Source organism: Idiotropiscis lumnitzeri, chromosome 17 (assembly GCF_059441095.1).
Source record: "Idiotropiscis lumnitzeri isolate Australia: NSW breed Sydney's pygmy pipehorse chromosome 17, RoL_Ilum_1.0, whole genome shotgun sequence".
In the NCBI taxonomy this organism is placed as follows: Eukaryota; Metazoa; Chordata; class Actinopteri; order Syngnathiformes; family Syngnathidae; genus Idiotropiscis; species Idiotropiscis lumnitzeri.
In genome coordinates this window covers 3,080,162-3,101,678 of record NC_142407.1, presented here as the reverse complement: position 1 = coordinate 3,101,678, position 21,517 = coordinate 3,080,162, and the positions used below count along the sequence as shown (strand labels likewise).

The following is a 21,517-nucleotide window of genomic DNA, read 5'->3' as shown; positions in this document are numbered from 1 at the left end:
TGCATGGCTGCTTTCGTCACAATAGTGGGAGCTATCAGGATATTTTTAAAGTTCACAATTCTTTTTTTTCTTACATCTGCCTTTTCTTATTCTATACTTAGTTTAAGAGATAAACTGAAAACTAGTCAAGATGTTGGGCAGTGTGATTGTATTTAACAGAATAACTTGATTCTGACATAGCTGATAATTTCCCCAGGTGAATTTATTTAATGAAGGTTTACGCACTTGATTTGCTTTAATTAAGATATGTCACTTTGTGAGCACACTTAAGACACTTCGTTAGGCCCATAAACGCTGTGATCACATCAGCTATTTAGCAAATGATACTTCCAGTATAAATGTGCTCTGGGAAAATAAAAATGACCCAAATCAATATCGATATGCACTTTCTCAGAATTTCGCAAATGGTAAATGGACATTCAATCTGCTAATAGAGCAGTGTTTCTCAATTATTTTATGTTATGCCTCCCCCAAGCAAGAAGAAAATTCGCACCCCCCACAACCCACTCTCCACCGGAACTATAAATAAGAGCATTTTTGCTGCAAACCAGACCTACACCGTGGAGTTAATACTCGCAGCGCACAATGAACAATGACAGCGCAGCTGCCAACTACTGTAGTGGATGTGCAATTACACTTTATTGTAGTACAGGGGGGAAAAAAGGCATGTTCCCTGGGGTCACACGCGCCTCCCTCAGCATTGCACTGCGCACCAGCCCCACTGTAGCACTGTAACAGAGTAATGTCTTGGTCGATCCATCCATTATCTGTACCGCTACTGCTCACAAGGGTTGCGGGGGGTGCTGGTGCCTATCCCAGCTATCTTCGGACAGTAGGCAATTTAGAGTGTCCAATCAACCTGTCATGTTTGTTTTTGGAATATGGGAGGAAACCCATGCAGGCATGGGGAGAACATGCAAACTCCACACAGGAAGGCCGGAGCCGGAATCGAACCCACGACCTCTGCACTGTGAGGCCATCATGCTAACCAGTCGTCCACTTGTCTTGGTAGATGAGGTTACTTATTTTGTTTAATAATGCATATGGATAGAGTGGACACAGTAAAATATTTTATACAGAAAGTGATGTTCACAAGCTCTAACCTTCAGTCATTGGCTGCAAACAATTGTCATCAAGTATTAACAATTCTGGTTATATTTAGAGTCACTTTGTCTAAATGCTTCTATGGTCCTGAAAATGGAGGTAATCTGCATAAAATGCCAAATTGTTGTGAAACTTTCTAAATTAAGGATGAAGTCCACATTTCACTGACATTTAGAGTGTTTTATTTTGAACCCACTGTGGTAACTTTTTTTAAAGGCAAAATTATTAAATGTGTCATTGCTCAAATCATTTTGGACTGGATGGTATATTCTGATCAAAAGATGCTTGTTTCTATCTTCTTCTAAAACTGAGATGAAGTAATTCATCCAACAGCTGTCATGTCTGGAAGTCATCAAAACTTTTCTCCTACTCCAAGGTAATTTGTCACTTTGCTCCTCAAACTCAGGCTGAAAGTGTATTTTGGTCAACAATGCTTTTGAAAAGTGCATATTAGGGGAAGATAAGCCTCTCATACTAAAAGACACCATTAAATAAGCTGTGAATAGTCAAGTAAATTGAAAAGTAATAAAGTGAGGGCCTGTAATTTCAAACGAGGTGTATTGAGAGGCTCGGCCTAAAACTTTTTTGCGAGCCATAACTACAGGAAGAAAATGGAAAAGGTGTCACGGTAGACTATTATCATTATTTATTTATTATTTTTTATAGCTCTCAACTTTTTCTTTCTTTCAATCTGCTGACCTTTCTGGTGAGCTTCGGAACACCCAGTACAATATCGTTTCATATCTGGATTGTCACATTACTTTAATGGTTCAGTTATAAAACCTCCCTGTGTTACACGACTGTGGTGCTTGCTATCCATTACCCCGGCCATTAATTTGAACGCAGTACAACATTATTAATACTTGTTAATCAGCATTCCCACAGGTTGCCTGTTGTTTTTATTGGCTTCATGCAGGTTGCAAAATAACAGCAAAGAGAGCTTCAGAGCGGTCGGCTGAGCATCCAGTAATACAAACTCCAATCACATTTTATAAGAGTTTTTTTCCCAAGCCCTGACTTGAAATCAATAATGGCAAAAGATGTGCAACGTGCTGTTTGTTTCCAGACAATGTTCACGATAGGATTTCTCATCTTTAATTACCTGTGCCAAGCTGCATTTATATTAGCCCCCCGTGCAAATTGAAGCAGCGTGCGTGTTAAAGCAGCAATGCGAGTGATTCCCAGCAGGCTTTGGCTCCAGTGTCATCTTAAATTTGAAATGCAGAGACACCCCAACACGCAGCTGTAAAGTTCAGCCAAAAATGTCGCAGGTTTTAACTCTGAATTAAGAAATGGAGACTTAGCTTGGAATTATATCACAATACCTACAAATTAATGACACACCAAATTCGGTTGCTGTACTGTGCAATTGCAATACAGTATAACAGAATTAAAACACATTGTTAGATTCAGCTTTCAGTTTGAACACATTTGTGAGTGGCTGATGAGTGGGATGTTAACTATGTTCTTTCTGTTAAGTGTGCTCCGTGTAATACTGGATCTGCGTGTATTTAGGCCACTCCACTCCCTCGGGCTCACAACTTGTGTAATTCTGTGGATTATAGCAAGCAATGGTTATATATAAAAGGAGGTTAAGTTCACAGGCTATGATAAATGGCTATTGACAAGTGGTTGACAGGAATTCATCTGCGTCTCGGTTCACGTTTCTCTGTGAAATGTTTGTCTTGATTTAAAAAATGACGGGGGGCAGGATGCACTCCATATAAGATTAATTTTAACTACCCGCCATGCTATTATGCTATTAATTGCACACACCAAATGGTTAACTCTTCACAAAAACATTGTGGCACTCATGAGGCAGTCAGAAATTCTTGCACCTTTATATTACACGTAAGCAAACGGATAGGCTTACAATCGCTCTTTCACACAACACCGATGCTGGCATGTCAACAGTCACCACACCATGCATGGTCACAGTGCCACATCAAATCCCCAAACTATCACCCAGCATCAACTGAAAAGCATACGGGCAAACAATAAAACAACCAAAACAAGGATCAAAGAAATACAATAAACAAAAAACAAGTATTTTTCACACCATTCCTATCACAAGTGCTGCAAAGCATGATTGGAGTGTCTCAGCCTCCCAGCAACGCTACAATATTTCTAGACTTCACAATCCATGCAAAATTGTTAAACATTTACATATGTTACATTTACTAGCAAAGAAATCAAAAATATTTATTCTTTATTTTTTTCCTTTTTACTCTAATGCATTGTGTGTGAGCAATGCATTTTGCAACAAATCACACACCGGGTGCAATTGATATTGTATTATGCTTAATCTAATAGAATATCCAGCACAGTGGGTATAAGCAGTAAATAAATAAAGCGCTCAGAATTACATAAGTGTTTATCTTTAACCATTAATCACATGTGTAAATTAAATCAGATCCATTAGAGAACAGATGAATGAGGCTGGTCTATTTTACATTCTATAATGAAAATATATTATTTAGAAATGGTATAAAACCCACTTTTCTCAAAGATCTATTTTAAGCTCTCTCTCCTTTTCCAAAATACATTTTCAGGCAGCACTATACAACGCTCTCTTTCAATCAAGTGGGCTGTAAAATGGTACAATTCCACACCCAACACCTGGGAGGCAGAGGCACAGCCAGGGATTTGGGGCCTCCATGAAAAGAAATGGCATTTCTTGTGGCGATTTATAGCATTACAGAAAGAGCACAAAAGAATAGGCACAACGGTACGAATAGCAGGTGAGTTTTACAGCAGATACCCGAAGATAGATGCCACAGGAAAAAAAGATGAATGGGGGAATTATTGAATGGTGAACAGCGAATAGGCGGGGCTTCACTGTAGCCCACACATCAAGTATTTGCTGTTTATCAGAAGCTACTGCTAAGCTCTGCAGCCAACAAAACTCATGGCAGCTCTGCTTATCTTTTGGCTTTGACATGACAGTGTGAGACAGTCGCAGCTGGAAAGTGGTGGATTTTCATATTGCTTGTTGCTGCATCGATATTACCTCACAATGGCTCATCACGTGATGTTGCTTTATGACACGCTGTACTTTAGTGTTCATGTCTTCAATGTATGTTTTGTTCAAGAGGCTTATTTTGCTGTGGCCCTACGACTCTGGCCAAGTTATAAAGATGGCCGAAGAAATTTGTTGTGAAGTGGTTATTTTATAAATTAGTCAAACTGTGTACATTTGTGAACCCAGAAAACCAAATGTATAAATGCACGATATAATTAATTGAAACTACCTTTAACAGTGGTTTAAAAAGTAGATGAAAAAAAACACCCCCTAAAATTTGACTTAAATATATATTTCAAACATATTCAATACCACTATACGTGCGTATACGTTATTTAATTCATAGAAATATCCCAAAACAAATTAAATTCACAGTTATTACCCAAAGATAGTTGGGATAGGCTCCAGCACCCCCGTGACCCCAGATCATGAGTGGATTTTATTTTTCCTATTACCTGAATTAGTTTTTGTTTGTTTATTGTTTATTTTCTAAATAAATTTTGTTGAATCACTGTACTGTGCTTAGTGTTTACATGCTATGTATTTGCCAATTCTATAAAATCTTAGTCCTGTAAACAATAAAATGAGCAGTTTCATGACGACATACATTTTTAGCAGTATAATTTGTGTATTTTGAAATTTTGAGGTGAAGAAAGATACATATAATGAACATTGAGGCAGTTATGTATTCAATTCAGTTATAATGTAAAATAGGTGAATTGGCGCCACTAGAATGGAAGACAGTCAGCTGACGTACACTTACACACCCCCACGTTCACAAACACGCTGCAGTGACTGAGGCTGAGCTTGAAATTCAACGTCGACAGTCACAAGTTGGTAGCACCTCTCTCTGTTTTCTCTCTCTCTGTCTCTCTCTCTCTCTCTTTCTCGCTCTCTCTGTGTGCCTCTCAGGGCAATTTGAGCGCTCCTCGTCTACAAAACAGGAGCTCATCCAGCCCCTTTCTTCCTCCGCCTCCATCAGCACTTGCTCCTCTTTGTAAATAATACGCCGTTTTTGGGTTGACGAGACTGGTAGGACGCATTGGCGCGGGCGCGCATTTCTCGTGGGTGTGTGAGCACAGCAGCCCCATCAAGCACATCTTGTGGATTTTTCTTCCCCGGAGCGAGCTGGCGTACATGGTGCGCTGTAATCCTCCATCACCAAGAGTTCGTCTCACTTCACGGATCGAAAAATGTGGCCGGGCATAGTAGCGACACTTTTGTTGTGTTTGTGCGGAGACTCCATGCCTGGCTTTCCGAACCAAATCAACATCGGTAAGTTCACTGCGACGCCGTCTTTGTCCAGAGCCGAGATAGGACACTCTACATCGAAATGTATTCATTAGGGATGCGCAATCCGCAAAGAAGTTCAATTGAAAGTGTGCGACCATGCTTGGTCAATCCATTGAAGTAACATTTAGTTCATAAACGGTATGTGAATGCTGGGAGACGCTGTCTCACAACGAAAAACCCAAAGAAAGATGAGAACTGGGATTTTAAGATTGGTTAGGATAGAATATCACAAAGCAATTTCAATAATGCTGGTCCTCATTAGGCATTCGGGTGAGCTGGAGCCTATCGCAGCATACTTCTGGTGGGAGGTGAGGTAACCCTGGACTGGTCGCTGCATGGGCACATAATTGTCAATTGACCATTCACATTTATGGACAATTCAGTATTTTAATGAACCAAGCATGTATATTTTTGGAGTGAGGAAAAAAAGCCAGAGCACAGCGACTGGAGAACATGCAAACTACATACAGGAAGGCCTGGATTTGAACCTCCATCCTCAGTGCTGTGTTGTTCGTTCGAAAACCTCTTTTTTGTCATGAGCCCACCCACAAAGAGTTTGAAGCAAACAACAAAATAACCCCTTCCTGTTTTTTTGTTTTTCCAGTGCAAAGGGCTCTCCTGCATAAATATCATTCAAGGATGACAAAAAACTTCTAAACAGGAAAAAAAATACATTTGCAATTGTTTTTCACAAAATCAGCACACTTCAAAATGTAATAATTTTGAACTATTATGTTTGGTCGTGCACATCATTCCAAATCCGCAAAAATATTAGGCCTATACTGATTTAATATAGGGCAGTATTCGACCTGGTGTAAGTGCAACTAAGACATGTCTGCCATCCAGTGGTGAATGGTGATATTGCAACTTAGAACAACAGTTGATCCTTCATATTCACAGTTCGCCACCCACAGATTTACATATTCTCAGATTATTTTTTATTTTATTTATATTTTTTCAGATTTGGGATTTTCTGGGATTTCTTCCCCATGTTTTTATATACCCTATTCAGTACTAAATTCCATTGTACTCTCTTATTTATTTATCTAATTTATATATTTGTCTGTATTATTATTGTATTGCACTGGAGAGGGGAGCCCTCTAATCTCGTTGCACACTTGAGTACAATGACAATAAAGGGATTTATAATTCTAATTTCTAATTACCTAATGTTTTTATGGAAAACGTACAATGAATGTTTACCTGCATTTTACAATGATTTTCGGGCGTTTATAAAAAAATTTTTAAATGAGCAAGGGGCCCTTAAAGAGTGCGGTCACAGGCGCATCTATCTCTGGCATAGGACATTAAGTGTTAGTATTGTACATAAGATCACCTTTGATATGTTTTGTGGTTATACAAGTATACTGCAGTGTATTACATTGCAGCCATGAGCTACCCCAGCATTTTACTTTTTAGACGCATTTTTAACGCATCTATTATAGAATAATGTAACATTTCTTGGCACAATAGCAACAATCAATGCTTAAAAACAATATTACATAAAACTCTGTAGTACTCATATGCTGTCGCTTTCCATGCAATATACTGTACACAGAATTCCGAGCAGAATTCTGTAGGCTTACGTCGAGAGATTTTCAGTTCAGAGGTGGCACAAGGACAACTTTGCAGCATGTCAAAGCATTTGCATATTGTGGGCTATAGTTGTTGTTTTCCCAATCGATTTCAAACTTGCAGCTTTCAGGTGTCACACCAAGCCCCCTCATCCAAATTGGAACGTTAAAAAAATGCTTTTTTAATCCCAAAGAGGGGAAATTCAAGCATCAACATAAAAATTATGGGTTAGGTTAAATTATAAGTAAATAAACTATGGAGTAACAAAAATGCTAAATTAAACAATGCACTATTTGAATGGTGCAGATTAAACCATATATTAATATAGTATACATGTACAACATTCAACTGCAAGGCACTTAACCTTGAATTTGTTCTCTATAGAATGTTGGATCTGCCCCATGTGACTTGTTCCTTGCTTGCAGGTGGACTATTTATGCGCTCCACAGTGCAGGAGCACAGCGCCTTCAGGTTTGCAGTGCAGCTGTACAACACTAACCAGAACGCAACGGAGAAACCGTTCCACCTCAATTATAATGTTGACAACCTTGAGTCATCCAACAGTTTCTCCGTCACACATGCCTGTGAGTAATTGTACACACACCGATTGTGAAGCAGGCCTCAGGCTTTAGGATGCAGGTTTTTGCATCCAAGTATTACATTTTAGGTGGTTTTAAGTGGCCTGTTTACAGTTTTGTCTAAATGCTTTAATTTTTCGATTAATATCAATGAAAAAACGCTTACAGAGTCACCCAATTGGCAAAGAATATGAAACACCTTTCAGTCTATGTATACAGTTGTGGTCAGACAGTGAAACTTGGTAATAGTGTTATGTCAGGTATGAGTATAGGGAGAGGTCACACTGTCTTGGCTCAGCATGAAATGATATGTTTAGCCACTCTCCTCTGTGCTAATTAGACACTAATATGCATATAAACTCAGACATGCATCCCCCGCTCAGCTTACTTAAAATACAAATGAAATTTCTTGCATCTACTGACACTCAGTTGCCTGTTGACAAGACACATTTGCTTTAAACGACTCACACCGTACAAAGTGCTGTCACACAAAAAAAGCCTAGCATGCACATCTCAAAACTTTTCAGTACATTATATGCACATGTGAAAGATTCCACAAGTAAGAGGTGTGTCTCTGCACTAAATTTTGTTGAAAAGAGCTTGGAACATATCTTATCTGAACAATTATTCACAATGGCTGAGTGGGTGGAGGCCAGAAAGGAAATATAGTATTTTAGGCTTTGTACGCTGCGCCTTTGCAATTAAGCTATGGAAGAGATAGATCTAGATCAGAGACTCGAGACATGTAGTTTTCTGTACGTGGAGCAAACTTGTTACAGTGACACACTACGTGCCATTGCAGGCAAAGGGAGGTCAGTGCTTAGCTCAAGGGCACTTTGGCAGTCACTGCTAGTAGAGTCATGAAGCTTTTGATCTGTTAAATCACACCAATTGTCTTGTCCTTGCATCTATTCATGCGGAATGGCTCTTCATGTAATCAAATTATAACTGTAATGTAATCTGGACTCAAGAAAGCGCTGTTGAATATCGCACCGTGAACACCATTTCGCCTGATTTATTTATCCATTTTGCAATTGTAACAAAACTTATTTTTGGTCTGGATGCGATAAATTAAAATGTAGTTTTCAACAGTATTCTCTCTGAATATAATTTCATATGAGGAGTGTGACAAACAGTGAGCGCCCACAAAGGCAATAAAAACATTTGGATTTATGGAGGCAGCACTACACTGTCACGATCGTATGAACAGAATTCCGAACGCCAAAGCAAAGCCAAAACAATAAAGAGCAAATACTGAATTTTATTCAAACAAGGGAGCACGAAAACGTGAACAAGAAATAAATGCAAATTAATCAAAACAATAACAACATCAGCAAAAGGCTGATGCGGACACAAAACTAACGTCAGTGGATGGGCGGAGCGCAGTGGATGTTAGATGCCGGCATAAAGGACAAAACAACGAACGGAAATTCATGTAAAGGAAGCGCAGTGAATAACTAACAAAGGAACCCAAGTGGGAGAAAGACAGGTGACTAGAAACCAAACAAAAATAAGTCATAACTAGACAAGGTAGGACAAACAAAAGCAATGAAGACAGAAGGTACTATTTACTCACATGGGAATAAGTAGTGTGGCGAACCGGAGAAGCACACGATTAAAAACAAAACCAGACTAGCAGCAACCATATTCAGAGGACTAACTTCCACTTCTCCAGCACCTATATACCCCACTGATTGGAATGACCAGCAGGTGTGCACTGGAGGCTCCACCCATCCATCAGGCCCAGGAACTGGAAAGAAAAAAACCCAAAAGTTAGTCACTAAACATGACACTACACACACAGTTGCAGTGTGTTTATCAGTCTTCATCGAGCCAAAGCACGTTTTACACACTTTGAAACAGTTTTGTATAAGTTCTGAAGAAATTATGATCTTGTTTCAACTTAGTCACAAACTCACTTGATATGAAATCTGGACCTGTTTAGTTGAACACAAAGCTATTATTTTGTGGGAAGAATGAAAACAAGCGGATACACAATACATCTAGTGGAAGAGTGTTGCATTGTTTTGCAGGTCACGATAAGGCCAATTTAAAGACTGTACTCCCAGAGTTTCACCAGCATGTCAAGTGCCCAACGAGGGGAGACAACACTCTCGACCATGTGTACTCGAACATCAAGCACGCATACAGAGCCCTCCCACTCGCCCCTCTCGGCCAGTCAGACCACCTGTCCTTGCAGCTCGCACCTGCGTACACCCCTCTCAGGCGCAGATTCAGGCCTACCACAAAGACTGTGAAAACCTGGCGTGACGACGCCATGAGTGAATTACAGGACTGCTTTCATGACACAAACTGGGACCTCTTTGATCATCAGGACCTTGATGTCTACACGCATTGTGTACTGGACTACATCAAGTTCTGCATGGAAACTGTGTCCCAACATAAGACTATACGGACCTTTCCAAATGCGAAGCCCTGGATGTCCAGCAGGGTTCGCTCTCTCCTCAAGGCCCGTGACGCTGCCTTCAGGTCAGGTGACAAAGCCCAGTACAGGGTGGCTCGTGCTGACCTGAGCAAAGGCATCAAGCTAGCCAAGGCAACCTACAAGGGGAGGCTGGAGGCCCACCTTGCCAGTAACAGGCCACGGGAGGTGTGGCAGGGTCTACGGAGCATCACCAACTTCCGTGGCAGCAGCACGACCTCTGTAGACCCGAGTGCATCGCTGGCAGAGGAGCTTAACTGCTTCTTCGCTCGCTTTGACTCGCCCCAACCGTCACACCCCCGCACTTCAAGCTCCAACTCCCCCCCACTCATCGTAGAGGAACACGATGTGAGGCGCGCGCTCCTGGCGGTCAACCCCAGGAAAGCTACTGGACCCGACGGAATACCAGGCAAGGTCCTCAGAGCATGTGCCCACCAACTGTCACATGTTTTCTGCAGGATCTTCAACCGCTCCCTGGCTCAGGCAGTCATCCCCTCCTGCTTGAAAACTTCCACCATTATTCCTGTCCCCAAAAAGTCACCAGCCGTCCACCTGAATGACTACCGTCCTGTTGCTCTCACACCAGTCATTATGAAGTGCTTCGAGAGGCTGGTTCTCCAGCACATCAGGGACTGCCTTCCTCCCACTCTGGACCCCTACCAGTTTGCATACCGGGCTAACAGATCCACTGAGGACGCCATCGACACTGCTCTGCATGTTGTGCTGGGCCACCTGGAACGACAGCAGAGCTATGCAAGGATGCTCTTTGTGGACTACAGCTCGGCATTCAACACGATCATCCCAGACATCCTCGTCGCCAAACTGGACACTCTCGGCCTCCCTGCCCTCACACGCATCTGGATTAAGGACTTTCTGACCAACAGACCCCAGACTGTGTTGCTCGGCCCCTACACGTCCTCCACCCTCATGCTGAGCACCGGTTCCCCCCAAGGATGCGTGCTGAGCCCTCTCCTGTACGCCCTCTACACCTACGACTGCAGCCCGGCCCACGGCAACAACACCATCGTCAAGTTTGCTGACGACACGACAGTGGTCGGTCTGATCTCGGAAGGTGACGAGACAGCCTACAGAGAGGAGGTAAAGAGACTGACAACTTGGTGCAAGGACAACAGACTGCACCTTAACTCTGCTAAAACAAAGGAGATTGTCGTCGACTTCAGGAGGAACAAGACGCTGCCGCCCCCCCTCTGCATCGAAGGCGTGTGTGTGGAGAGGGTCCACACGTTCAAGTTCCTGGGAGTACAGATCTCCGATGACCTTTCTTGGAGTCACAACACCACAGCAGTGGTAAAGAAGGTCCGCCAACGTCTGCACTTCCTGAGAGTCCTCAGGAAATTCAACCTGGACAGGAAGCTGCTGCTGGCCTTCTACCACTCGTCCATCGAGAGCCTGCTGACGTACTGTGTCTCCACCTGGTACAGCGGCTGCACTGAGGCGGACAGAGTGAGGCTCCAGAGGACAGTCAAAACAGCGCAAAGGATTATTGGCTGCCCTCTCCCCCCACTGTCGGACATCTACACCGCCCGGTGCCTCAGAAGGGCTCTCAACATCGTCAATGACAATACCCACCCAAACTCACACCTGTTCGACCTGTTGCCCTCTGGCAGGCGCTACAGATGCATCAAATCAAGGACCAATAGACTGAGAAACAGTTTCTTTCCGAGAGCCATCTCCATACTGAACTCTCACACACACACGAGACCACCCTAACCTCGCAAAACAGCATTGTGATGTGTTTCTATATGCCCTATTCAGTACTGAATTCCATTGCACTGTCTTCTTTATTTATCTAATTTATATATTTGTCTGTATTATTGTTGTATTGCACTGGAGAGGGGAGCCCTCTAATCTCGTTGCACACTTGAGTACAATGACAATAAAGGGATTTCTATTCTATTCTATTCTAAAATGTTTGCACCAATTAAATTACATTGGCTGTTCTCATCAGTACGTTAATGTGCTGGACCACAATATTAGAGAATCACTGAGGCCTGTAGTATCCAATGAAGCTCAAATTAAATTTAATGTCTATAAATGGCCACAATAACACTAGAGCAGGCATCACCAAATGGCGGACCGCGGTCCGGATCCGGACCGACAGATGGTTCGGACCGGACCCATGACCAATCTATGATGATTTTTTTTTCAGGGCGCATTCGCAAACGTTGACGCTGCAATTATAGTTAATACGGAAAAGGCGTCCCTGATTTGAGCCAATCAAATCTTTTGTTTACGATCCACTGCCAATTGCGCAGCAGACCGGAAGAGAGTGCTGCTGACAGTATGCCTTGTTAAAAAGGTAGCAAGGTCGATGCGTGTTGTTTTAAATGAATGGACGGAGAAATTTAGTTTTGTTCTGGCTGCTGCCGATTCAAAACCAGCGTGCATCATATACTCCGAAGCCGTCCCAACATTGCGAAGCGCCACTACGAAACAAAGCACCGCCCTTTTGTGCAAAGTTATCCGCTGAAGTTTGAGGTGAGCGCACGCAAAAACATCGAATTTCGCGTGCAGTATAACAGATTTTTACATTTTCGTTTACAGCCCAGCGGCATGCAAACGAATGTTCACTAAAGGTATCATGGATTTTGGGGAAACATAAAAAACATTCAGTGATGGGGAAGTTGTGAATGACTGCTTAAATGCGGTTGCACAAACATTATTTTAAGGAAAACACAAAGCCCAGATGTGTGAAATAATCTACCAAATCCCAATGGCCCTGACTCCGTTTCAACTGGCAGGGCAGTCACAAACTCATTTTTCTCATTGAGAGAAGTTAAAAAAATATTCAAAAGAAAAGGTGGTGTCAAAGCTCATTTTGAATTAATTTTTCATGAAGACAGCCATTTTTATTGATTGTGTACTGAACATGTTGACCTGGTTTACTTGGATAATTAGGCTTTCCGTTCTTTTTAGGCTGATAACTCTTTGATTTAAAAAAAAAAGGAAAAAGATGTTAACTCAATGTTTAGCACTTGATATAGTTCTGCAGGAGATATTTTACAGTTTTTCTGGAAGTGGCACCCTTAAATTCCTGGAGTCACATTTTCTTGAATGTGAAATAAACGCCTTATATTTGTTTGACTGGCAAAGGTGTTTAATGGGAACATTGCTAAATATTTAGTATATAAGTGCGCTCTGATGAGAATGACTAAATATTGAAACTATATAAAAATGTGAACATAGGCTTGATGTTGCACATATAAGAATAGGGCAAAGCTCATCCAAGTGCAATATATTTATTTATTCTCATGGGGGGGGGCGGGGGTCTGTTAACACAGAAACAAACGCATAATGTGTCAGCACATCGGTTGCATCACGTTTCATACGTCTCATGCATTGTATAGAACAACAGTCTCCCTCGATGGTCTCAGCTCATCCAACACAACAAGCACGGGTAATGTAGCTAGCGCGGCTAACATAGCTGGCGCGGGTCACAGGCTAACATAGCTAGCGCGGGTAACACAGCCAGAGCGGCTAACGTAGCTCCCACCGATCGTTTTCCCGCCCATCTGCATTGTACACACATTCTATATTTACATCCCACTTCATTCGCAAACTTGAAGAACATATTTTTTTACCTGTTAACACAGAAACAAACGCATAATGTGTCAGCACATCGGTTGCATCACGTTTCATACGTCTCATGCATTGTATAGAACAACAGTCTCCCTCGATGGTCTCAGCTCATCACCCCCTTGGTGATGCAGCCGCACAGCGCCACCCACCGACCACCGACATAACATGCAGTTACCTGAAAATGCATCACAGTGACATCAACGGCAATGAACACCGACCCACACAGTCATGCGCTATAAAAACAAATCAGATTGGGATGACTACTTTACAGAGTGCCACACTCGCCCCTGCAAAATGAAATGTCTCCTGACATTTCTGTTTAACAAATTTAACACCGTTGCATAGACCAAGGTCTCCAATATGTGTCAATGGTCTGAGTCTTTGTCACCATACAGTCTCTTGGTACCAGTGATGGCTTGCCTAAGCTATCATAGGTCAGTAGTACAGGTCGCTGTCTCATTCGGTGTGGTCGTCTCCTCTCTTGGTGCAACTGATCTGCCTCAACCTCAACCAAGTCAATGTCGTGATCCACGCCAGAGATACTTTCAGGCGTCAGGCTCTGCTGTAGCGGCCTGTCGTTGCCAAGGTCGGACGGCCGACCGACATAATTCTGGAACAGCACATCCGCCGCGTCCTGCTTGTCCCCCTGACCCTCCGGATGCTCAGGGTCTTGGCGAGGCTGAAGTGTCTCCATCATCAGATCAGGCACATCTTGTGTCCGCTGCGGCCGTCTCCCTGATCTGAGCCAATAGGTACCACTGTCACCGTCATCGTCATCACTCCCAGATTCAGGTTGCTGTTGTGCTTGTCTGTTGAGCAGTTTTCTTCTCTCTTTGGAATTTCCAACACCTCTCCGTTGTGATGTGTTTTCTTGGTTCGGCTCCTCTAAGGGAAGATAGTCACAGGGCAGCAGGAGGTTCCTGTGAATCATCTTGTCATTCCCTTTCCCACTCTCCGGACTGACTTTGTAGACAGGACTGTTGTCACCTTTCCTTTCCTTCACCTTATACACCTGTCGTTCCCAGTAGGAGCGAATTTTCCCAGGGCCCCCTCGAGGAGTCAGGTTGCGGATGAGGACTCTGTCGCCAGGGTCTAGGTCCCTGCCATTCACTCGTCTGTCATAGTGGGCCTTGCCACGAGCCCCCATGTTTTGAGCAGTCTTCGCCGCAATTTGATATGCGTTTTGCATTCTCGTCTTCCATTGGCCCACATAATCTCCGTAGGAGCCATAGGTCTCGTCTCTTCCGAAATCAAACAGCAGATCAATCGGCAGTCGTGGGGACCTCCCAAAGACAAGAAAGTAAGGGGCGTAGCCAGTTGCCTCATTCCTTGTACAATTGTACGCATGGACGACTTTGGCCAGAGACTCCTTCCAGTCCTCCTTCTCCTTGTCTGTGAGGGAGCGTAACATGGATAAAAGAGTGCGATTGAATCTTTCCACTTGCCCATTCCCTTGCGGATGGTATGGTGTTGTGTGGGAGCCCTGAATGCCGGAGAGGTTCTTCAGTCTTGTCATGAGTTGGTTCTCAAACTCTTTGCCCATGTCATGGTGCAGCCTACGTGGGAATCCAAACTTGAGTGCAAAGTCATTAAATATTTTGTCAGCAACAGTTTTTGAAGATTTATTTTTTGTTGCATAGGCCTGTGCAAACCTAGTGAAATGATCCATTACCACCAGGATATACTCGTACCCCTGCTTGCACTTGTCCAAATGGAGAAAGTCTATGGAGACAAGCTCAAAGGGAGAAGTGGTGTGGATTGGGGTCAAGGGAGCACGGATCAGCTTACTTGGCTTCTTATCCTTAAGGCACTCGCATTCCCTGGTCACGAAATGCTCTACATCCTTGTGCATGTACGGCCAATAAAACCTCTCCCGAACTAGGTCCAGCGTCCTGTCAACTCCCAAGTGGCCCATTTCTTGGTGCAATTCTTTATAGAGCAACAGGTGAAAAGATTTGGGGAGCAGCAGCTGTTCTCGGCGGGAGGTTCTACGTCGCATTATGCCATGTTTGTCGACGTGAATCCTGTTCCACTGTTTGAGCAGCGTGACCACGGCTGGAGTCTCACCTTTAGCCTCTGTTCGATTTGGCCTCCGATTTCTCAATTTGTACTGTTTGACTCGGGACAATGTCTCATCCGCTTCCTGGGCCTCTCGTAATTGTACTGGTGAAATAGGTTGGCCAGTCCCGGAATCTTTCATCAATTCCAATGCTTCAATGTGGATCATTCCTACACTTCGACTTGAATCTCGGCTTACTGTTGTGACGGTCTCCATGGATGCACTTATTTCTTCCTGACTTGTCTCTACAGTACATCTCCTCATGTAGTCCTCCATATCCAGCGGCATGCGAGACAGCCCATCAGCATCTGAATTGTGTTTTCCTGGGCGATAGCGGATGGAGAAATTAAAGTCAGCCAACTCAGCCACCCATCGGTGTCCTGTGGCATTGAGTTTCGCGGACGTGAGCACATATGTTAACGGATTGTTGTCCGTGTAGACCGTGAAGTTTGGAGCGTAGTATAAGTAGTCACGGAAACGGTCACAAACAGCCCATTTCAATGCCAAAAACTCTAACTTTCCAGAGTGAAGATAGTACCTCTTTTCAGCCGAAGTCAGAGTGCGAGACCCATAAGCGATCACTCTCATCTTTCCTTGCTGTCGCTGGTATAGCACAGCTCCTAAGCCGACCTGCGATGCGTCACAATGCAGCACGAATGGTTGTGTGTAATCGGGATAGCCTAAGACAGGTGGCTTGGTGAGTGCTTCAATAAGTTGTTCCAACACTTCTTGATGAGAGTGGTCCCACTGTATGGGAGTCCGTGATGGTAAGTGGTTCTTTTTGTTCTTGGCAGTTTTTCTGTGACTCTCAATGGGCTGATCTGTGTTGGCTCTTCCCTGCCCTCCTGGAGTGAGTAGGTGGTAGAGTGGATGAGCAACCTGAGAGAAATTGGGGATGAATGGCCTGTAATATGAGAGAAATCCCAGCATTTGGCGAATATCCCCTACTGTGGCAGGCGTCCGCTCACTCAAGGCCCTCACTGGCGCCATCTCAGCTGGGTCCATGGAGTAGCCCTCCTTGCTCACCACCTTGCCAAGGAACTTGACACTGGACCTAAAAAGTTTACACTTTTTCGGTGACAATTTCACACCATGCACTTTGTAGCATTGAAGGACAGACCGAACATGCTCCATGTGCTCTTCAAAACTGCTGCTATGGACCAGATTGTCATCGAGGTAGGGAAGACAAATTGTGTCCCTGAGATCCGCCAGACAGCGCTCCATACTTCTCTGGAACTCGGCAGGTGCAGAGGACAGGCCGAACGGGATACGGGTCCACTCGTATAGTCCCCAAGGTGTGATGAACGCTGTGAGTGGACGGCTTTCTTCGTCAAGGAAACCTTGGTGATACGCCTTCCCTTGATCCAGAACAGAAAACCACAAACTCCCTCCCAATGTATCCAGCATGTCTTGGATCCTTGGTATAGGATGACGATCTGGCACCGATTTGCGGTTGAGTTCCCTGTAGTCACAACAAAGCCGTAAACTGCCATCCTTTTTGCGGACACACACCACTGGTGATGCATAAGGTGACCTTGAAGGTGTTATCCAACCTCTGTTCAGCAAGTCTTGGAGGTACTGTTTAACTTCATTGTGGAGCGGTTTAGGGACTGACGTATAGGTCTTTTGTACTGGGCTGGTGTCATGGAGCGTGATGTGCATTTTCAGAGAAGGTATGCATCCCACATCATCGTCATTCAATGCAAATGCCTCACATTCTTCTCTGAGCATCCTCCTCGCCGCTTCCTCTTGTTCCTTTGGCAGATGGGTCAAATCAACAGGAGGGTCCCATGTGTGTTGTCTTCCTGATTGTTTTCCATCCAACTGCAGTGTGGTCTCTCCCTCGCCGGCAGCACTGCTTGCTTGGGTCTCCGTATGAATGTTTTGTTTTTGTGTGCGGAATTCGAACCAACACCTCACTGAAAATGACACCCTGTGGTGAAAGATGCTGCGGCACAGGAGAAAACAGCATGTCTTGGCCCTTACCTTGTGAGCCCACCTTTGCTCTGACATACACAGAGGTGACCTGATTGGGTGGTAACGTTACTTTAGTTGTACCGGTGCAGGCCACACCAGATGCTGGGGCTGAAGGAGCATTTTGTATCAGTTTCACCACATTTTGCGCCATTCTCACATTTATTTGGAAAGCTTTACTCACTCTGTGCGCCAGCTGCTTCCTTCCTTCACTTGTTGTAGATTTGTTCCCGTTGATGATAGTCTCAATGACATTGTAGCCTATGATGGGGTCACTGGCAACTGCTGGGTCACTCGATACAAGCATTGGTACTTGTAGATTATCGGACACGCCAGTGTCATTATCTAGTCGGAAATGGACTTCAATCCAGCCAATGAAAGGTATTTGAGTGTCATTGGCAGCAAGAATCGTGAGTGTTTCCTCCTCCAAGAGCTCCGTCACTGGCCGAACCCTCGTGTAAGGCAGATGTTTCTGTCTCCAGGCATCACTCACAATACTAGACTGTGCACCAGTGTCCCACAGCGCTTTGACTGGCTGATGGTCAAAGAAACAATTCACCATACATCGCCTTCCTACAAGGTTCACCAGACGTGACTGATGCTTTGGACTCAAATATTGAACAGCATTCCCAACTAACATTGCTTCCTCTGTTTGTTTGGAATCTGGCCAAAGCGAGGTTGATAGGTTGCAGTGTTTGGGTTGGGACGTTTTTGGTCGGACTACTGGGGGTCCCTCCTCAGTAGTCCCCTTCCATTTCCCGCCGGGGCTCTCTGTACTCTGCAACCTCGAGAGAAATGGCCTTCTTGTCCACATTTGAAACAGTGTAAGCAGTTTTCACCCGCATTCTCATCCCTGCACTTTTGACAGCCTCTCTCTCGTCCTGTCTGTTTTGCCCGTGGACTAGCCTCCATCATTGTCAGAAACATCTGCCTCATTTCTGCTCTGAGCTCCTCCATAATCTGCTGTGCATTCACATTGTCTGGCTTTGTCTCTTTGCTCTTCACCGCCTTGACTGCCACAGCCGAGGGGGGCTCCTTCACCTTACTAGGTGTTTGGGTCGGCACCTGTTCTGTTTGGACTTCAGACTGAACCTCCAGAACTTTAGAACTTTTCACACCAGTGAGCCTCTTACGTTTCTCTTGTCTCTCACTTTCAATTTTTGAGGCCTCATTCACCCTCTCGATCAGTTCTTCGTCTGTCAAAGTCCTGACACTGAGGTGAGGCATTATGTGAAATTTTACTGAGTCACTTGATAGTCCAGTTTCAATGGAGCGCAGGAACTGGCGTTGAATGGTGGCTCTGCTGTAATGCTCCTCTGTCTCCTCATGAGTCACCTTCCATAGCAGTTTTTCTTTTAGCTCAATAGCCCGGAACACAAAATTCAGAGCGGACTCTCTGGGTTCTTGGGAAATATTTATGAGTTGATGATAAATTTCAGTGGAGCTGTCCACTCTGTAATGACCCTTCAGAATTGTAAGAAGTGCTGTGAGAGTTAGCCCACGTTTGATTTCAAGCATGTCTCTTAGCGGAAGCCCTGGACTGACCGCTCTGATCACCGCCTCCACAATTTCAGCCTCTGTATGGCCCTTCTCGGTTCCAGCCTCAATCTGGCGTAGTAAACTCAAATAAGACAATTTGTCTTTGTGTCCACTCTCTCCAATTTGTCCAAAAATCTTGAACTCCCTCCTCAACGTCACCTCCTGCAGTGAATGAATAGGCACTGGTGGGTTCTGGAGCGGCGATCCTGTATTTTGAAGCGGAGTGTGTGGCCAATAAGACCTCTCATTTGGTCCCTTTTCAATTGCTAGCTTCCTTGTTTGGTGTTTTATGCCTGGAGATGTTTGCGGTCCGTTTAATTCTTGGATGAAATTGAGTAGGTCCGTATAGTACTGTTTTACTTCTCCGTCCACTTGGGCTTCCTCAACTTTGTCCAACATCTCCTCTGCCATCCTGATGAGGGCACGCCTTGGCTTCCTACTGGGCTCTCCTGTGTCGCAGCCATCACACTTCAGGTACCTGCAGACATCCATGAGAGACTCCTCTTCCAATTGCCAAAAGGCTGCGCTCACCTTGTCACGCATATGCTCCATGTTATTCCTTTGTGAAGATTCAACTTTTGTCTTCTTTTTTTACAGGAGGGTGTTTGAGTTTTTATTCCTCTTCTGCCTCCTGGCTGGCTCGCCAAAATATGTTGCACATATAAGAATAGGGCAAAGCTCATCCAAGTGCAATATATTTATTTATTCTCATGGGGGGGGGGGCGGGGGTCTGTTAACACAGAAACAAACGCAGAATGTGTCAGCACATCGGTTGCATCACGTTTCATACGTCTCATGCATTGTATAGAACAACAGTCTCCCTCGATGGTCTCAGCTCATCCAACACAACAAGCACGGGTAATGTAGCTAGCGCGGCTAACATAGCTGGCGCGGGTCACAGGCTAACATAGCTAGCGCGGGTAACACAGCCAGAGCGGCTAACGTAGCTCCCACCGATCGTTTTCCCGCCCATCTGCATTGTACACACATTCTATATTTACATCCCACTTCATTCGCAAACTTGAAGAACATATTTTTTTACCTGTTAACACAGAAACAAACGCATAATGTGTCAGCACATCGGTTGCATCACGTTTCATACGTCTCATGCATTGTATAGAACAACAGTCTCCCTCGATGGTCTCAGCTCATCACCCCCTTGGTGATGCAGCCGCACAGCGCCACCCACCGACCACCGACATAACATGCAGTTACCTGAAAATGCATCACAGTGACATCAACGGCAATGAACACCGACCCACACAGTCATGCGCTATAAAAACAAATCAGATTGGGATGACTACTTTACAGAGTGCCACATTGACATTAAGCCAAGTTGGACTTTGGTTCGGACCTTTTAATTGGAAGAAATTTTAGTCGTGGACCTCTGTGACTTTTAATTGAATACCTCTGCACTAGAGAGTTAAAGCCTAAGTCAATGCAAGATAATAATTCTTAACAACAATATATTCTCTGCAGCCTTACTAGTGGAAACATGGCGTTCTGATTAATATTGTGTTTATGGTACACGAGTTAAGCAGTAAAATCCACCCATTTTTTGTACATCTCAGTGGGCAGCCATTTTGCCACTTGTTGATGACTGAAAATCACATCACAGTTGTTCATGGCTCAGCTAGCTTCCAATCATGGCTGTGATGTCATTTTAAGTTGACAAAAGTGACAAAAATTTTGTATTGACTTCCCCTTTAAAGAAAGTGAAGGGTTGGTCAACTCCATTGCTTGGCTGCACATTTACCGCAAATGTAGTTGTCGGAATGTTTTTTCATCTGTCCATTGATTGAAATAATGACAACCTAATCAGGAGGATCAATAGTAGCAAAAGAAGGAAATGCAAGCTAAAATGTAGGCAGTTTTCCAATTTCTAAAAGCCCAATGAGATGTTAATCACGTACACTAGTCGGTTTGACAAATGCAGCAAAGTACATATATTTCTTATTTTAGTCATCTGCATTGCATAATGTCCTGCTAGCCTGTCGGGTGTTTATGCAGCAAGTGAAAGTGCTGATTATTTTGACACATTTCTATTCTGCCCAGAGTGATAAGTTAGTCATTCCTGAGCTTTGCCACGGCTCACGTTGCTGGTTTTCATAATAACGTGCCAAGATGACTGAGAAGTCAAATTGCCTTATTTCTTCTGATCGTGCGTGTCATCTGCAAAACTTGCTCTTTTGTATTGCTGTGAAATGACTATGAACAGCCGTGTCAATGAGAGGTGTGATGGCGTGCTCGAATTTCAAATGGAATAAAGCCCGACACTGTCCTCTAGCTGGGTCACTTGATAATGACTGTGTACAAAGCCCTCATGGCGA

At 44.0% G+C, this 21,517-nt stretch overlaps 1 protein-coding gene across 7 annotated transcripts in view; it reads left to right on the top strand.

Moving 5' to 3' along the window:
* Positions 1-4,913: 4,913 nt before the first annotated feature.
* LOC148319712 (glutamate receptor 3) overlaps positions 4,914-21,517 on the top strand; it is a 91,165-nt gene continuing 74,561 nt past the window's right edge. For 4 of the 7 annotated variants that reach the window (XM_088279289.1, XM_088279286.1, XM_088279284.1 and 1 more), the window contains exons 1-2: positions 4,915-5,401; positions 7,420-7,578. In XM_088279289.1, the coding sequence (XP_088135415.1) occupies positions 5,320-5,401; positions 7,420-7,578 (241 nt within the window). In that variant the 5' untranslated portion in view covers positions 4,915-5,319. Of the gene's footprint in view, positions 5,402-7,419; positions 7,579-21,517 lie in introns of all 7 variants that reach the window. The other 3 variants (XR_015839578.1, XM_088279285.1, XM_088279283.1) reach the window with 2 other exon arrangements.